Here is a 19,129-nt window from a genome sequence, read left to right as displayed (position 1 = left end):
ACAATGTTTTCAGCAAGCAGAGCAACCTGTTTGCTTCTTTAAAGGTGTGAAATCAGAAGTGTGGCTGTTAAACCAAGCTATGATGATCTGCATAACTAGTGGGTAGCTTTGAAGGTCTGCATTTAAAAACACTATAAGAAAATACAATTAAAAGGTCAGAAGAGATCTAGTTTGTTTACATGGTTAAAAATTAATTCAGACCTGCTGGAAGGTGTGCTATTCCCATTCTGAGCTTAGCACCACCTTTATATGATATGGGAAGCATTGCATTCTCATACCTGGGTACAAAGTTCTGGCTGTGGAAACCCAGTTTACAGTCTGAAGTCCTGAATTCAAAAAGAATTCTTTATTCTCTGCAAGCCAATAAAGAATTCTCCACAATGACAAAGATCCTTTGCCTCAACGACTTGCAGCTCCCCAGACTTCTCTGTCCATCCATCTGAATGTTGTGGTGTCCTTTTAATTCTCTGGGTAAGTAACAGAATTCTCTCTCTCCTCTGGAGTGGTGTTTGTGATGTGTGTGATGCTTTTCTGTGCTACCAGCAGATCCAGGGCTTCTGTAGAACATTGTTAAATCACAGACAGAAATTGCTGGGTTTGAAAAAGCTTCATCTTTCAGCTCAGTGGAAGAAGAAGCATTGTCTGATGAACTTGTTTGTTCATCTTTCCTATCCTCAACAGGGATGATTTAATTAATTTTTGTGTGGAAAAGATTTAAGTATGATTTCTAAAGATTTAAAAATATATGACTCAGTCATTATGTTATCATCAACCTTTTCTGTAGCTATATTTAAGCCAAATGGAAAAGAAGAACTTTGAAAAAGAAATGAAGTCTAAGAAGTCTCTATCACCATCTGCATTGCTATTGAGCATGGTTTGTTTGTTTGTTTTTTTAAAAAACAAACATTTCTCCTTCTCTCCTCCCAAATCCTGAATAGGTGCCTAATCTATTGATATAATTTTTGATTGTTACACTTTGATAAACAGGTTGCCAAAATCAAAATTCCTCCCACAGAATTAAAGAAAAAGAGAAATAAAAAATGAAACAAAACCCAAAAAACACACCAACAAAAAGGGGTAAAAGGAAAAGAGGAGAAGAAAAACTGATCAGAAAGCAAAAGCAAGTCTTAGAAACAGTCTTTCCTTTTGATCAGAATAAGTGAATATATAAGAGAGTGCTTCAAAGCTCAGCAATTTTCTGGGAATTATTGAAGCTTGAAGAGAGAGTGTTTCAAGTGATAATCTGCCATTTTCCTGGTGGTGGACTGCACAAAATGACGTCAATGAGATGCAGTTCTAATGTGCTGGCTCTTTTCTAGCTGTGTTTTAATCTGTGCTGAGGGCACCCAGAATGGCTGAGCAAACACCATTTCTATTCTATAGAAATAAAAATCCCGTTGGAAGATGAGGTTTAGATAATTTGCACAGTACTCCTTCTCTCCACAGAAGTGCTGATGTGGTGGAAGGAGCTGGTGTGTGCAGGGTGTCCATTAACCCCTCAGAGGGACAGACAGAAATGTCTGCAGGTTGGTGTTGTGCAACGTGGGGGTGAGGAGGATCTGAACCCTGCTGACTGTCCCCCTGTTGTTATTCAAACCTGGGATGGATCAGCTGTACAGTCAACTCAGTTTGAAAGAGTATTTCCCCCAGTAGGGTGAAGAAAGCCCTCTCCCCTCACTGGTGCCACTATCAGAGGGTTGCATCTGCATCATGAAAACAGAGCAGGGGGAATCATCACAGTTGTTATCACACACATCACCACAGTCCCCAGAGCCTGGAGTATCCAGGCTCTGTTGTGTTGTCTGATACTTAAAACAAAAGCAGCTTATGGTGTTTAAAATTACATCAGTCAGACATTGTTCTTCCACTGCAGCAGAACATTCTTCTCCTGTGCCTCTCAAATCCGAAGCGCAGCCCTTCTATAACATTAGGAACTAAGGCAACCCAAACCTTCAGGGAATAAGTGTCTAAAAGATGCTGTTCTAAATTATATTCTGTCCAGTGCCCCTTCTGTCACCCCTCTGCAGCTGTTTCTCTGTAGAGATGTGCTGTGAAGGTTAATGGCTATTGTATAAATCTGACAGGTTTACAAGCCTTTGTGTGACACTCGACATGTACAATATCAGTTTTTTCCATCAAAAATCTCTGAGGGTTTGTCAGAGATCTTAGGGACAAGAACAGATCCCCACAGTTTTTGGAAATGTAGCATGGCTATTTATTTTTTCACCTTTCTATATCAAAGAGCACATCTGTGTACTCTGACTGGAAATCAGCTATTTTTCAGTCAAAAAAATTTCCCTATGTCTGACTCCAAAACATATAAATCTTGTGGCAGCAATTTGTTGCATTACTGTAGCATTATCTCAGTCTTTAATGCCACAAGAAGCACGTAAAAATTAGTTGCTTTTTTTTTTTATTTCAGTATTGTAATGTGCAGAATAGGTTGAAAAATGTAACACAGAATTTACTCCAAGAAATATGATGACAGATTGTAAATGAAAATTTCCACTGCAATGAGAGATCCACTATGTTTGAGGAGGTTCTAAAACAGAAAAACCCAACCCCCCAAAAATCTCCTTGAAAGCTAGAGGAAAACATTAAAGTCCTTAGAATATTTTAAAATATTTAACATCAATACTAAGCACGCTGTTTGCATCATCATTTTTTGAGAGACAGATTGGGCACAAGAATGAGCAGTAAGAGAGTCTGATGGAGATCAGTTTTTCTGCCACTTGTTAAGGTCTAACAGAGGGACCTTTGGAATCTGACAGATTCCCACTCTAAGTAATTCCTGCTTTAATTCTGCCTCCCTCTTAAGGCAGTAATGCATCATAACATTAATTTATGCCTTGCTTATGTTATATTCAAGGATTGTTTTTATTCACTGAACATGGCTTCTCATGAGATACTCTGTGTTTCCACATCACTGAAGATATCCTAAAAAGCAAACAACTACAAAATTGAAGTACAAGTCCATAGTTCTTGTGCACCCTTACCTGGCCTTCTCTCTACTAAACAACAAAAAAACCCACCCATGGACACTGATGGTATAAATGGGAAAACTTGTGCTTGGGGGAATTCACAGCAGGGAAGAGATAATAAGAAATAAAATATACCTGTGCTCTAGCAGTTGACACACGAAGTAAAGAGTAGCTGAGATACTAAAAGCTACAAAACAATGTATTAAATATGACACACTAATTTTTCATTATTTATAGAAACTACTTCAATTACAGGTCTCCCAGTGCAATTTCAAAACATCAGAGATTAGAAGCAAAGATCAGCATCAACAAAGGAAATAATATTCCAGAGAATCGAAATAATTTCTATGGTTCCAGGACTTCTGTTGTGAACACTCCTCGTTGCCAGCAAAGGGAATCATGACTTTGGGATGAGAAAATAAAAGCAGTATTTCCTCAGTGGGGATTTGCTGCACTGTTCTGACCTAAAAAAAACCCCCAAGATCTTACCAGGAAATTTCTGAAAGTCTCTAATGGTAAGAGGCAGAATAAAGACACACAAAAAGAGCAGGGATGAGCCAGAATGTAAATCAAAGCAGGGTTGGACGGGGGGAGTGTCTATGGATGCAGAAGACAACAGTTACTAACTTTCACCAGGAATACCATGTCAGTCTCTCCAAAACTTGATTAGCAACACACTGCAGGTCAAAACAACCCCGAAGAACAGTGTTTGAACAGAAGTGCCTCAGTGCACTGAGCCTTTCCAAGAAATAAAAAGCTGCACACTCGCCTTTCCTCCGCTCACCGACTTTACCTTGTCAGCAAACCAGGGCTGAGCTGTTCCTGCTGCAGTTTGTCCCACAACACCATCCCACTGCAGAACCTTCCTTCCCATCTTCCCCCAGGAGTGTTCTCTGCTCGTGGGCTCCTTGAGGAGCTCACACACCTGCATCTCCTCCAGCTGCCCTTGGGTCTCCGTGCTCCTCATACTCACCAGAGTGAGTCAGGACAGTGATTTTTCTGCTATTCTGATGCCATTTAGTTGCAGCCTCAGGAGCAAAGGCAGTATTTTTTAAAGCAGCTGCCATACTAAAAAGCAGGATTTCTTCTCTTTTCCTTTGCAATATTGTTTGCAAAGTCTTAATATCAAAAGTAGGTGTTTTCTGAGCCCAGGATGATCCAATGACCAGTAGTAATTTTCTATAACCAGTTAGATTTTTTTTCTGTTTTGAATATTTTGAATGATGTTTTGTGGAACACATTTACAAGAAGAGATCATTCAGTATGAGTTTTAACCCCCTGCCTATTTTCCCCACCAAATCTTAGATTGCTGGGGAACCTAAGGAATGTTTCTTTTGATTTTTCTTTTTTTTAATAGATACATGGTTTGTGAAATGTACCATGTGCATCATGGGAACTACTGAAGAAATGAAACTCAAATTGTAACATTTCAGGATTCAATAATACAACTGAACACTTAAATAGGATGGTGAGACTGCTTAGGTTCTCCATTGATAAAGAAATAAAATCTTAATTGTTGACTATAACTAGGCAGGAAAATATTCCTCTGATATAATTCAGAGTTGTATCAGAAGAGTTGTATCAGCCATTACTTTTAGTGTGTGCTGCTTGGAGGGATGGCAGATTTCCACTGTGCTCTACTATATCACTATTAGCACAAGGATGGTCTGCCAGTGGCATATCATAGATCAGCCTCCAAATTTTCAAGAACAAAATGTACTGGCAGCATCAAACAGGCAGGAACACTGAGGAGAGAAAATGCTTTGGCATTATTGGGTAGTGCTTCTGTCCTTATACATGAAAATGAAAAGAAAGGCAATTGAATCTTCCCTACAGCATATTCAAAACACAGTGGTTTTTCTCTGTGTTTTCTCATACAGTGAAAATACAATTTATATCCAGGAGTTATGGGCTAGAGGAGGCTATTGACTTTAACACAAGGAAATGGGCATATTTCACTACGATCATTTTTATCAGGCTGGCAGGTAATAGCAGAGAAAATGTAATAGAAAAATTCTGAAAATATCCCAATCCCTCATAAGCACAGAAAATAGGATAATAAAACCAACTAGATGTGACTTCAGTTCTTGATGGTCGATTAAACTCCCCCAAAAAGGTGCACATGGAATCAGAACTGGCTTCCCGGGGTGCAGCCAACACTACCCGTGCTCTCTAAAGACCCCAGTCTCCCCAGCCCTGCTCATGATTCCAGCAAGAACGTCCCTTAATGTGAAGTGTGATGGGATTTTGTCAGATGGCAGCATCTGCCTGGCACAAAACCATCACAGCAGCCACTGAGCAGATGCTCGTGACTCTGCAGTTTTGCTTCTGAAACCAGAATTCTCTCACCGGGGGATGGAGAGCTCTTGAGGTATCTGTTCAATTCTCCTCCCACACACACCTCTCTTTTTATTTTTTTTTTTTCTTTTCAAGATTTGATAGAACAGTCTTTTTAATCTGCAATAATTGTGGCTTGATTCTGTGATCAGCTCTCGCTGCTGCTTCTCTGCCCAGGCCCTGCTCCCCCCCAAATCATGCAGTGAGACTGGGCATGGAACTGGAGAGAAAGCAACTGAACTGACCCAACAACAATGCAAACAACAGAAAAGGAGAAAAACAGTCTCTTCCAGACCATGTAACTACATGAAGGCTAGTGCTGGCACATAAGAGAGCACGACATGTTTTTTGGTGGACCAGTAAGGTTATCATATGGTTGTGCAGTGGTGTGGATATTTAGCACGTTTATTTGGGACAGGAAGGATTCTATTTGATTCACTTCCTTCCCAAAGAGCACTCTTTATGTGTTTATGTATGCATACTCCTGTTATAATCTTTATTTTCCGTAAAATAATTCCAAACATGTATCAAATTAACTATTATACATGCTATGATGAGAAAGTATTAGTAACTTATTCATATGACTTATCATCCAACAATGTTTATTTTCCCTTAATAATTTTATAAAATCATTTTAAATACCTCTTTGAGAAACCTGAGTCTGAAATAATTTAAAATAACCCACTGATGAAAGCACTAGGAGGCTTTATAAATACATATGTCTCCCTCTCTGGAGATATTCAAAATCCACCTGGACAGGTTCTTGTGTCACCTGCTGTAGGTGACCCTTCCCAGGAGGAGGGTTGGACTGATCTCCAGGTCCCTTCCAACCCTCACTATTCTGTGATGTAGGGTCATCTTTAACAGATGCCATAAATGCTCCATAAAGCTTTTCCAAGAAAGCTGTTTAACTTGTTTTTCTAATTTTCATAATCTTGTAAACACTGTTTGCTTGCACCAGCTCAACTTCAATGATTATTAAATGCACACACACACAGGCAGTAGAGGGGAGTGCTTTATAATTTGCTTGAAAAGCAAACAAATCCGTCACAGGGAGAAGTGGAGCACATTCCCTTACTTGGACTTTAACACTTAGTTGGTACCAGGCAAACACAGTCTCCCAGACACATGGATAAACAGAGTTTGTCTGAACATATGGGAGAAAATGTTGCTGTAAATATTTCCTTTGATTTGTGTTTTTCAGCAGCCTGCCTTGTTTTTAATAAATAAGTTATTTAATCATACTCCTATTTCCATAAGGTTAGATCATCATAGGCCTTTTAATACCTGCTTGTAAAAAGACAGAATCAGGCACTCCTATGTCTGTCTCAATATCTCTTATATCATTGTGTTGATCAAACCTGAGCATTACCTAAATGGGTTTCATGTGCTGAAAAAATGAGAAATATGGATTGGCAGTTTATAACCCAGGGCAGTGGGCTATAAACTGCAGTCTGGATCTGAGCCATGAATAAATTTTATATTATTATTATTATTATTATTATTTATTATTATTATTATTATTATTATTATTATGTTCTTTATGTCAATGTCTCACACTGCTGCAGGAATACAAACACAAATAGGAAATATCTCTTGCTTACCTTTTTGTGGATCCCCAAAGCAAGTCTACCATTACTGTAAGGCCAAGAGGAAGGTTGGAGTGTTGAACCCTGGTCCTCTGCCAGCCTGTGCACACAGTGCACCACCACACTGGAGTAAACCAACACCACAAACCCAGCTACTCACTGTCGTTTCACAGAATAACACCAAATACTCAGTTGGACAGGGATCCTGGAGATCATCTACTTCTGGTCAACCTTCTGGTCACAGAAATGTCAGGTTTGGGGTAGCAGCTGAGCAGGAGTTTTGTAAGTCAGGGTTTTCCAGCTACTTTGGGAACCTAAACCTATTCATGAATATGGGAAGAGCTGGAAAAGGCCTTTAGACAGAGAAAACTGCTTGAGTATCTCCTGTATTAGAATTCAGGGTCAAAATCAAGCTAATAAAAAACAATTAAGATTGTGTTTCATTTCGTTACATAGCAAACTATATGCACCTGCATTTTCTTCCTCCTTCTCCTTCTTTCCTCTTTTTGCCTCTCCTTCACCCACTATTTATGCACCATTTTCCCCATCCTGTATCAGCACAGCACCTCACGGCAAAGCAGCACCTGGTTTTTCTCTGGAGACAGACATGATCACCCTCATTGCCATCCTAGCATAAAACCTGGTATTCTTATTTTGAATTAGGATATATAAGTTCACCACGATGGACCAGTAACCTCAAACACTACCTGCCTTTCTGAAGCTTCGCGTTGATGCAAAGGAATTTCGTTCACATGTACAACTCACATCCCTGCAGTGCTGTGAGAGGATTTCACAAACACTCTTGAGAGGGTTCAGCTCAGAAAATAGACCTCTCAAGCTCACAGAAGCTCGAACACAGTATTTAAAACACACTGAAAAACGCCAGTCCTCTTTCTTACTACTGCCTCATCACTGATAATTTTTGGCAGAGATGAAGAGTCCTGCCAAAAGTGCATGGACTAATAAAGTTATGTGTGTAGGAAGGAGGTAAATGAGTGACAGAGAATCAAAAGAAAAATATTTTCTGATTGCTGCCTATAGCAAGCTCACAAAATCAAAGCAGAAAACAATTTAACCACAAAGTAGCTCTAAAGCTCCATTAATCCAAGAAATCTACTGCCTAAGTAACAACTGTCTCCTGTTGGATTTTTTTGTTGAATTTACTGTGTTGGATACATTCTTATGTATCTTTTCTCACAGCGTAGTACTATTTCATTTTGAAATATTACTTGTCACACAGAATTTGTGATTAAAAGCTGGAAATCTGGGTGAGAAGAAGGGAAAATCCATAATGTGAAGCATTTTGCCTTTAAAAACGAGTTTATGTGACACAGTTACCTCACACGTCTGTTTGGGTGACTCCTAACCAAAGTGCAAGGATGCTTTTGATCACAGGCTGCATTGAAGTTTAGGGAACAACTGCTTTAACCTGAAGCTGAAAAAGAAGAGGAGAAACTCTGCTGGGCTGAGGGTCTGAGCAGCAGAGTGGAGATTCCCTCCTTTTGCCCTATGCATATGCACAGTTTTGAAAGTCTTAAGTGGCAAGATGAGTCCTGGCCTGAAATCCCCAGTTTTAGAAAGCTTCAAAGACCTTTTTTCTGATCGTGACAGAGGGAGAAAGAGCTGGAAAAACCTAAATGCAGAGGTGTCTCATCTGGGCCAGTGACAGGAGAACAGCCTTACAGAACTGTTGGTCTGAGGGCCAATATTAAACTAATTGTTTCATAAGCAAATTCACTTCACCCATTTTACTTATTCTGTACCTAGTCATTCCAGGAGAATTCCCTGCAGTACTCCCATCAACCATTCCCACCACTGTACAGAGCAGGGTACATTTCTGGACGTTGCACTGACTCAGCCAGGCAGGAATTAAAGTATTCCAGGCTGACTCAGTGCCTGATCCTGAAGATTTACAGATACCTTTACATTAAAATATCCCAGTGGGAATCCAGAGCCAGATCTAATGACCTCAGGTGAAAATAAAGAAAGCTGTTACATTCAGACCATTATTGTTCATGCTGCTTTGTGAATTTATTTCTTTAAATTTTCCACTTGTGCTCCTGCCAAGAGAGATCTATTAGACAGAAAGCAGCAAGAGTAAAACTTTATCATTTTGTTTCAAACTATAAAATAATTTACATCACATATTTTACTTACTTTTGTCTTTTTGTTTGTTTTTTTTTTGAAACCACAAACATTCCAGCATCACACTGTAGGAATAAGAATAACAATAGAAAGCATAACCTTTTGCATAGTATTAAATGAACAGACAGAGTAAGTTCTTTATTTACAATTATTGTCTAGATAAAAAAATTCATAAAAACAGATGAATGAACATATATTAATAACCCCTAGTGGGATGGATTGCCAATGTACCACTGTATTGTTGTCCACAAATCTCATGCTGCTAAGTACAGTACGTAGAGAGCGAGCATTTATATATTGCAGGGAATTTTAACAAACTGATCATTTTGGTTTTTGATCCATTGTTCCCATCACAGAGAGGTCAAGCAATAAAAGAAAGGAATTGTGATGCACGACTTGTAGTTGAAAGGTCATAGCTATTCTGCTTTTAAAAAAAAAAAAAAGTCTATCATTTATCATATACATAAAGCACAGTCTCTGCTCACAAAAGCCCAAGTTTTCTATGCATCTCAGTTTATATATGTTTTACTATATATACACAGAATGCAGTGTTCATTTTCTTAACAGTTTTCAAGTCTGCGAATGGTACCTTAGGGAGGGGTACTCCTACAGGAAAATTTAAAAAAAAAAAAACAACAAAAAAAAACCAAACAAAAAAACACAAGAAAAAATATGAAGAGTGTTTGAAAATAAAAAGGCAAACAGTCAGTGTTAAGATGTTGAAAATAAATTGTTCCAGTATTAATAGCTTCTGTAGATGATCAAGTCCAAAGCTAGAGGCTTCCCTGTAAATAGATAACACTTTTTTTTCTTCTGAATATGATATCCCAAGTAGGCCATAGAAACCCAATACATGTTGTACAAAGGTTAATCACCGTATTTACAAAGCGAACAATCCTGACTGAGTTTTAATCACTTTGTTGCTAGGAGTCAGCTAAAATAATTATGGTTTCATGCTAGCTTGATACTGGTAAGAAAAGGGTCACACTATCTGTTGAACAGAGAGCTGTAAGTGCCTTCAAAGGCCTGTTCTGTTGGTCAGTGAGAAGTTTGGATCAGAGAGCGAACTACGTTTGAGCCAAAAACATTCAAGAGCTTCTACTCAAAAGTCCGAAGCTGGCAAGTCAAGCTGATTAGAACTTTACCTGGCTGATAAGTCTTGATGCACCCTGAAAACATCTGCTCAGTTCAGTCTGCAGTTTGGCCATGAGTCTAATCTTGGTTTGGAGAGTTCTGGCTTGGTTTAGTTCTCGTGACTGCAGAGATGAACCCCTTTTACGAGCCAACTTTAAGACAAAACCAGTAATAGTACCTCAAAACAAATCCATTTATCAAGCTAGTTTGAGAGTGTTCTCCAACACACCTGGCAGAATCAATTGTGTAATTCAAAATGTCTTTTGCACTGTACAGTTATGGAAAAGATCATATGCTGAAAAGTCTCCAAGCAAACTTTATATTAAATACAAAAATTATTTATGAAAAATCTGTGATCCACAAAGTGCTTAGCATTCAAGTGGTTGACATAGCAATTATATAAGCTCATAAATTTTAAGCTTTTTAGGGCTGTTACCATCTTGAAAAATATTTTCCACCTCCCATACTGCAGGTTTGTGAAACAGCTTTCTCTGGAGAAAGCTCAAGGTAAAATAATGTATTACTGTGTTACAGTATACCTTGTGACTACAGGAAGACAAGCGTGGTTAAAAAAAAAAATCACACAAAGCACATCTCAATACACAGTTAATAAAGATTCATTCAGTCCTAATAGTGCAGAAATTATATTTTCCTTTAAAAAAAAAAAATCAAAGCAACAACCTACAGTGATTCTCATCCAAAATGCCAACAGCCCATACTTTGCAAGTAATAAGGAAATAAATGCCTAAATTACTAATTGAAAAGGATTAAATGCCTTATATCACAGTATTTTAACATTTGTTTTATCTCCATATAGACAAACCAAATATAACTTATTTTAAATTATAAACTCATTTAATATCTCTCTAAAGATATTTTTGGAAGCCATTGCTGCATGTTTAAAGAATGAAATAGCCTCCATTATTGTATGTTGCACCAAAACAAATTCAAGCAGATTATCAGAGGGACCAACAAAAAAAAAAAAAGGGGAGGGGGGAAAAAAAAGAGAGAACCTGATCATTTTGATTTTTATTTGAAACAAAGGAAGCCTGGTTTACCTCCCTGTATATAGGATCACAATGCTACATCCAATGTGTTATATTTTGGCTTCTTTTGTTATTTACTAGCAGTATCTACATTATTTAACAAAAAAAAATAAATAAAATCAGGCAGAAATCAGAACATGGTTGTAATAAAATATCGAGGGTGCGATATTACAGACATTTTCAATGAGCTGAGCTGAGCCATTTTTATACTACTTCGGCAGGAAGTGCTTTCTTAACCCTACAAATAGTTAAGGATATTTATCTACAGGTTTGTAAACAAATTACATTCTTTTTTAGGACATAAATAAGTTAAAATAGTCAGAGCAATTTGAGCAGAAACAAGGCAACATGCCAACAAAGAAACTTTATATATATATAACTATATATATATAGATAGATATATACATATATATAATTAATTATCTATATACTTATATGTATATATCTCTATATATAGTCTCATAAATGTTTAAGTTCCTCTGTCCAACTGGTGCAAATCTACTGTGCAAGTTAAGCTTCGCAACTTCAAAAAAGTTATTTAAATTAATCTATACAATTGAGTCCATGCCACACAAGCATTTCAAAAAACTCACAGACCAGTGAATTGGATAAATAGCCTCAGAAAGAAGTCCTCTGCAGTTCCTGCTTAAGGAGGAAAAAAAAAAAAACCAAAAAGGAAATAAAAACAAACAAAAAGAGAGAAAGAAGGGCCAGCAGTGTACAGTACATTCATGCAGGAGGATTTTTTTTTGTTTGTTTTTTGTTTTTCTGAAAGGGAACAGGGGGGTATGTAAATCAGCCATTCATTCTTTCCCCAAAACCATTGTGATCAACAATTCATTCACTTGTCTCAGAGTGAATAAGAGTTCAAACAGCTTTTCAGCCAGCAATGTTTTTTAATATATATATTTATATATTTCGGTTGCTGTGGGGGGAGTTTTATTTTATTTAATTTTAATTTTTTTTTTTTTCTGCAGTGACCTTTTCAGCTAAAGTGATGTCTCCAGGCTATGTATTGGGCTTCCTGGACTAGAAGAGGTAGCTGATTTACTTGTATCAGTTGTAAGATTTATTCCACTGTCGATAGCACTGTTGTTCTTGTTCAGCGAAGACGGTGGACTCGAGTTTTTCTTGAGAGCAGGGTCTTCTTCTAGGTCTGTGTCATCAATGAGTGGGATGTGGGGCTGGGAATCTTCTATCCTAAATTCAGGATGAGTCATAAAGTTGTGAATAGAGGTTCTAGATTCTGGTTTTTCTAAACCTTCATAGAGAGAGCTACGGAATGCCTTCACGACGCGGATCTGGGGGGAGAAAAGGAAAGGGGTGTCAGAGGCGGAACCTGCCCGGGGGCAGCACCGTGTTAGAGAATAAATACTTTGTGAAAAATGTAGCATATGGTTAGGGCAGTGCAGGCAGCTGAAGTCCAAAGTCTCTGGATGTTATATGCATAAACGAGTGGCTCAAGTTATGTGCATTTTGAATATCTGTACCGACTGCAATATTAAAATAAATCAGGTTTAAAGCCATCAAAGAACTGATGGGAAGTACGGGTTAAAGAAAGCCAACGTCCACTCGTGTGGTACATCCCTAGTAAAAGACAAGCCATGTTAATTGTAATGCAAATGTAAAACCATGCATGTTGATAGTTTTTGCAGTGAGTAAGTAGGAAGGCTTTTTTTTAATTCAAAAAGTCTCTTTTTGGTATCGTTAAAAAAAAACCATTACACATAACATATCACACTTCACAAACAGAAAAGCACAGAACACGGACACGGTCGGATGGGTACGGATGAGACACACACAGGAGCCAAGTGTAAAAACTATAAGTAATATCAATGTTTTAAAGCAAAATCTAAATGGATGCAGCCAAGAGCACAAAAAGCCAAGCAGACAAAGTACTAAGCATAATCATGCTACCACAGGGGAAAAAAAAAAAATCACAGTTACCACATGAACAGAGATAACTTGCACACAACAACTACACTTGGAAGCCTGGATAATGTGAACATAAGTATCGTTGAACCAACTTTTATTTCTCCTTCATGCATATGTGAGGTAAACACTCGAGTATAGACCCACTGTTCTAGCCATTTAGCTTTCGAATAAATATAAAAACATGTAATAAAATGATGTATTGATTGTTGGGTTGAATTGAATTGTTAACAGCAAGGTTTTTTTCGTTTCTGTGTCTCAGTTGTAAAAGTGTAAGGAAGCGACACAATTGATGCCAGATATGCAGTCTTTAAACTAGGTCAGCTGACTTATGCCAGGGCAATCTAATGCCATTAAGCACCTGACAGTAAGAACACTGGTGAAAATAAATCCAGACTGAGCCCATGAGGCTGTCAGGGATGGTGCACAGTGCTTTCCCAGCAGGAAATGAGAGGAACAGAGTGAGGGGGGGGACACACTAAGTCCTCTGTGAGTGGGCAAAGGAAGGGATGCTGTCTGTGTCCCAGTGACCTACCACTGAAAAGAAGTGAAGGTTTGTGCTGGTTTACTGCTGAAAAAAACATAACTTTTTGGAAGGGGGTGGAGGGGCAGAGAGGAAAAAACAGGATGGCAAAACGTAATCTGTTGGCAAATGTTTTATGGCTAAGTATGAGTTCTATCCTTCTACTTCCATGTAGTCCATGAGCGGATTTTTAGCATTTCTTAGAGAGGACACTAAAACACAGGCAGAGGCAGAAAAGGTGCAAAGCAGGTATTGTGAAAGCTTCTCCACACACATTTGAAATGGTTTGGTGGTTGGCATGTGTAACTTTTTACATGTAAATATGCTGCTCCTTATTGATTGACCTAATACACCCACTAATTAGGAAAGCTTTAATTCCTCTTTTAGTTGGCAGACTGAGTTTTAGCAATGGCATGGGGTCACAGTGTTGCTGCTGGGGGGTCCAGCTGATCCTGTCGTTGGAGTTGGCCAAGTTGTACAGAATTTCGGCACATTTTTTCTCTCTTTGAACTTGACCCTTGTTTATGGTGTCCAAATTTAGATGTTCATCATTTAAAATTCCTAAAAGCAGAAGTCATGCCAGCTTTAGGTACATGGTCCTTGGTCAGTTCAAATACTCTCCCTTGTCTTTATACATCCATTTAGTAACAGCAGGGCACACTACAGAAAGTTCATGGGACTGCTTATGCTCAAGATAAGAGGATTGGAGTGGTACAGAACAGCTTATCCAGATCTTGGGATACCACAAGATTTTAGGTTGGCAGAGGTGCAAGAAGGAAGATTGTCTTGCACGATAATAAATAAATAAACTCTGAATCGATTTTACCCACTCCAATCACCCAGTGTACCTAAGAGAGCACCTGGAATTATAAATCAGGGTTTGAATCAGAGCTGAATCTCGGTTGTTCTCTGCCATGTGAGGGTTCTGTAGAGTGAGCAAACAGACTGGGATAAGAGATTCATTTGCATTACTAAAGACGGTATTTGAACTCAGGGAGAAAATGTGACACACTAATTCCTTCATTATCTATGCCTTTCTATCTTGTATTTTAAAGTGCAAAGTAATCAGCCTAAATGATGAGAAAAAACAGTATTATTGTTGAGGCAGCTTTAAAAACATGTCACTGTATTGTCCTATTTTAAATCAAGAAACTTTTTGTAACATGGTTACTTTATAGCATGGACTGATAAGGTGACATTCTCTGCAAAGCTACGTATTATTTCTGTTATCTAAACACAAAAACCAGTCCAGCTCTTTCAGGTGCAGCTGAATCAATTAGAGCTTTTCAACTAACAAAATCATTTAATTGTCTTGAATACAGCCACTTCTTATTGCTCAGGTATAGGTTCTATTTGCCAGCTGGGTTCTTTTTAGTGAAGGTAAATTTTTACCAACATAAAAGGGTTTGATATTATGCTTGAACAGGTCCAGCAGAACCCAGTGAAAGTGCAGCTTTTCTTCAAGTTGCACAGTGTCTTTAAGTCTCTTAAGCTTAACAAGGGAGGAACCAAATTAAATTTGTGAGGCTTCACGTTCTGTGGTAGAAAAAGCAGCTATATTGCTTTTAATACCAAAATTTGGCATCTAATTTATATTTAACACCAAGTCTTTAGTCAGTCTAGGTAGCTGACTAACACCTTACGCAGTTGAGGGAAAACTATAGATTTTGGCTGCATTTAAAGGCAGTTATGAAAAGGTGCCTGCCCTGCCCTGAATTTGGAACTAATGGGCCATTGTAAGAGAACACCAAACTCACGTGTTTTGCTCAGATGTGTCTGAAGATGGAACTGCAGAATGTGTCACCAGCCATCAGTCCCTCACTCTGTGTGAAGACCTGTGGCAAAATTTTGGCCTGGACTGTTTGAATCTTGCAGGAACATTTAAGTGTTCCTAGAATAGGTTCTATTTGTTCACATTGATTTTCACTGGAAATATAAGCTTAGAACTGGTTCAGATCTACTGATACCTAAGATGATAAGTCTGAACACAATGGTAATGTAAGGGCCAAACTTTGGCCTTAGATTTCTAAATATTTTTCCTCACTAGGAAGGTGTAGAATCCCAGCTTCTTCTCTTAAAATTTCTCTGCAGTTTCAGAGGTGTGTATCTGTTTTCCATTAATTTTTCCTGTGAGGAGAAACTCCCTCCTCAACTTTAAATGCTGCATATTTAGCTTGGCATCTAGAAGAAAAAAATTTATTTTTTTCAGTGTCATACCTCGTTGAGTGACAGAATTTCTGCATTACAAAGTAATTCAAAACCTCATTCATAGCCTGTCCCCCAGTTTATCAAATTACTGCTTACAGGGACAAAACGTACTTCTTTTGTTTGTGGAAATGAAAGTAGAGGTTTTGTTGGCATATAAAGGTGGCATTTTAACTTCTGTCTCATCATTTAATATCTAATACTACCGTATTTCATTTTCCTCTTATATGTAACACTGGTCCCGTATTTAAGAAAAAAATATTATTTACCCAGAGTTCCATGGCCCAACAGCAACAAATTCTTTTCATACATGCTTGAGTTCAAGATTTGAAATAATACCTAGTGTAAAATGTTTAGGGTCCCTGCTGAAACAAAGCCCATATTATTTTTTAATTTTTTTTGAAGATAAAATAAAGCAGATGAGCTTGATCCAATGTTTTTTATGGCTGTACAGCATGTAAAAGCAGGGACATACCCATGATGGATAGAACCCAGGGAGGGTTGGTTTAGTATGAACTGTGTAGAGTTCATGTAATGGTATCTCTTCATGGTACTGACAATGCCAAGGGAAGACAAACAGTGTGATACAACTCCCTTTTCTCACAGTAATGGAGACAACAGAAAAAAAAATGAACTGCTTTTAAACAAAAGACTGTGGGGACAACACTTCAGGACATTTTTGACACTGCTATAAGTTTCCACTTCTTTCTTCTCTGGAGCTGTAATAGAAAAAACTCTTCAGTTTCATCCCACCTTGAAAGTCAGATTTATTATACTGCATCAGGCAAGAAAAAAAGAAATAAAAAAAAAAGAAATAGAGTTTTAGACACTACAAATTTTTTCCCTTTAGAAGAAAAAGGTGATATTCAGAATCTCATTCCTAAGTACAACCAACTAGGCAAAATATACCAAGCCTGTTAAGCATCAACAGATATATTATGGTTGGTAGTGTGTGGGCTTATACTCGAATGTTTACCTGGCTTTATTTAAGCCAAGTATCTTGAGTTTGGTTCACATTCATTTCAGGCTCAAGGTTAAAGACTCACAACCTCTTTTTATTTCACTCTCTCCTGCTGAACCCTTTTGTCCAATGTTCTCTAGCCCTCTGGGAAAACAAACACATTTAATATTCAGACAGTAGAGAGTAGGGCACTGCAACAGCAAATAAATTCAATACTGAAAGGTCAGTAAGGTGATTAGTATAAAATTGTAAACAAGAGGTCAATTTTGTAAAGAGATGCCAACTCGTATGTGTAACTGATACTATTCTATATCAAGGCTATATAAAGGTATACCCTATACAAAGGTAAAGGAGTTTGGTCAAGTACTACTGCATATGTAAAGCTTTAGAATAGAAAACATCTTCAGTGTATTTGTATTTGTTTATTTTTGAGTCCTCCCAGTTTTAGGTGAGTAAAATAAGATTAGGTATCCACAGGAGAAGATACTGCATGTATTGGAGTCACCTGTAAGTGTTGTGGCCAGTATGTTCTGGATAGTGTGATGCAGAAGTTGAGCAAATTCAAATATAAAGTAAAAAAAACCCCAAAACGATAAATTTTAGAAAAATTATGATTTCTAGGTTTCTGTTTTAATGAGTGAAAGAGATTCATAAAATAGTCTGTGCTACTCTCTTTCCACCTAAATATGCAGGAAATCCAGCAAGTGCTGCTGAAAAGTGAAACTACCTGCAGTAAGAGGAAACCAAAATACCTACAGAGGCCTGAATCTCATTTCACAAAAGGTCCACATGGCTGAATTCCACTGTATTTTAGAGCACTAGGGTATTTTAGAGTATAAAAGCAGAACATAGGCAGACTTTCCACTTTCCATAACACATCTCTTTATTGTAGGATTGCTCCAAAATTATGGAGCTTGGCATTTTTGTATCAGACTTGACAAAGTTTAAACATATCACTCAACCCTTTGAAAGAATGTGTCTCTGTGTTCCTGCCATGTCACATCTCCAGCTGAGGGCTTGGTTTTATATTTAGACTCTAAACCTAATTATTTATCCTTCAGGGAAGATATGCTGAAGTTGATTTTGATCTGGCACATCCCACCAGGATTGTCAAACCTTGGTTACAACCAGTGGGAACTTCTGGGCTCTAAAGGAATCTCTGTCTCTAGTTCAATGATGTCCCAAATGATGTAACTTTTATAAATATAATTTTAGACATGGACTTGGTTTAAGTTCTGCTTGTCCCACTTCCTCCTGTGATAGTTACACGATGTTGCACAGAAAACACCCACTAGACTTGGTCTGTGATCTGAATATAGACTGACATTGGCAATAATCTTTGCCTTAACATCAATTGAAATAGACGATTTTTTAAAAAAAGAATTTTTTCCCATTTTTCTTCATGAGAAAATTCCATCCAAGCTTCAGATTTTCTCTCAAGTTTCAGCTGTGAGGTCTGTGCAGCTGAACGATGGCTACACTGCTAGAAAATTAAACATGTGAGAAAGCACAAGCTTTTCATACGCAGCAGGTTACAAATAGTTAAACTGGGCCGACTTTAAAATTCTCAATTAGTAAATGGGCTGTGAGAGGCACTAAAATTAAGCTTGCTGAATGTCTTGCATTAGTGTGACACAATTTGCAGATGCTCATGGCCTTGTGCCAACGCAAAGCAAACACATGTGTAACACTTCTACCTATAAATGACAGTTCAGGCCCTTGTGCCACTCCGAGCAAACGCTGCTTTGTAACACTTCTACCTACACATGACAGTGCCTTGGCAAGTCCCATAAACATCAACTATTCTGTAATTAAAGGGAGAATGGAAAAGGTTGTCTTTCCGTGCAAATTAGCCCCAAATCTGAGGGCTGGAACTCCCTCCAACAAGTGAAGCAGAGCAAAAATACAGCCTTAAGGGTGCTGTGCTCTTATGAGAAAACACTTCTAAAAACCAACTAACCAATCAAAAAAAAAAAAAAAAAGACCAAAAAACCTTCAGAGGTCTGTGTGATAGACAAATACTACTAATATTGTTTTGTGATTGGTTGGTAAGATTTTAATTGCTGCTGCAACATTTGGAGCCATCCCTCAGTATTTTTTCCTGTCTTACCCATACAAGTGCCTTGGTTGAGGCAACCGTTGCTGGAGTTAATGGAATAAAAGTTGCATGTGATTCCATTAAACACTCACTTCTAAAAATCTCAGATAAAAGTGACAGACCTCAACAGAACAAAGAAAAAGGAACTTGCAAATACGAGCAGATTCATGATCTGGGA

The 19,129-nt window shown here is 38.0% G+C and overlaps 1 protein-coding gene across 19 annotated transcripts in view; it reads right to left on the bottom strand.

The window, feature by feature from the left end:
- Window positions 1-8,913: 8,913 nt before the first annotated feature.
- The window catches only part of ATP2B2 (ATPase plasma membrane Ca2+ transporting 2), a 411,395-nt gene continuing 401,179 nt past the window's right edge, over window positions 8,914-19,129 (bottom strand). For 15 of the 19 annotated variants that reach the window (XM_027664917.1, XM_027664918.1, XM_027664919.1 and 12 more), the window contains one exon: window positions 8,914-12,533. In XM_027664917.1, the coding sequence (XP_027520718.1) occupies window positions 12,222-12,533 (312 nt within the window). In that variant the 3' untranslated portion in view covers window positions 8,914-12,221. Of the gene's footprint in view, window positions 12,534-16,941; window positions 16,998-19,129 lie in introns of all 19 variants that reach the window. The other 4 variants (XM_027664929.1, XM_027664932.1, XM_027664933.1 and 1 more) reach the window with 2 other exon arrangements.

This window comes from Corapipo altera, unplaced genomic scaffold (genome assembly GCF_003945725.1).
Source record: "Corapipo altera isolate COAL_440 unplaced genomic scaffold, ASM394572v1 124, whole genome shotgun sequence".
Classification (NCBI taxonomy): Eukaryota; Metazoa; Chordata; class Aves; order Passeriformes; family Pipridae; genus Corapipo; species Corapipo altera.
The sequence above is the reverse complement of the archived record's forward strand: the minus strand, read 5'-3'. Positions and strand labels throughout refer to the sequence as shown.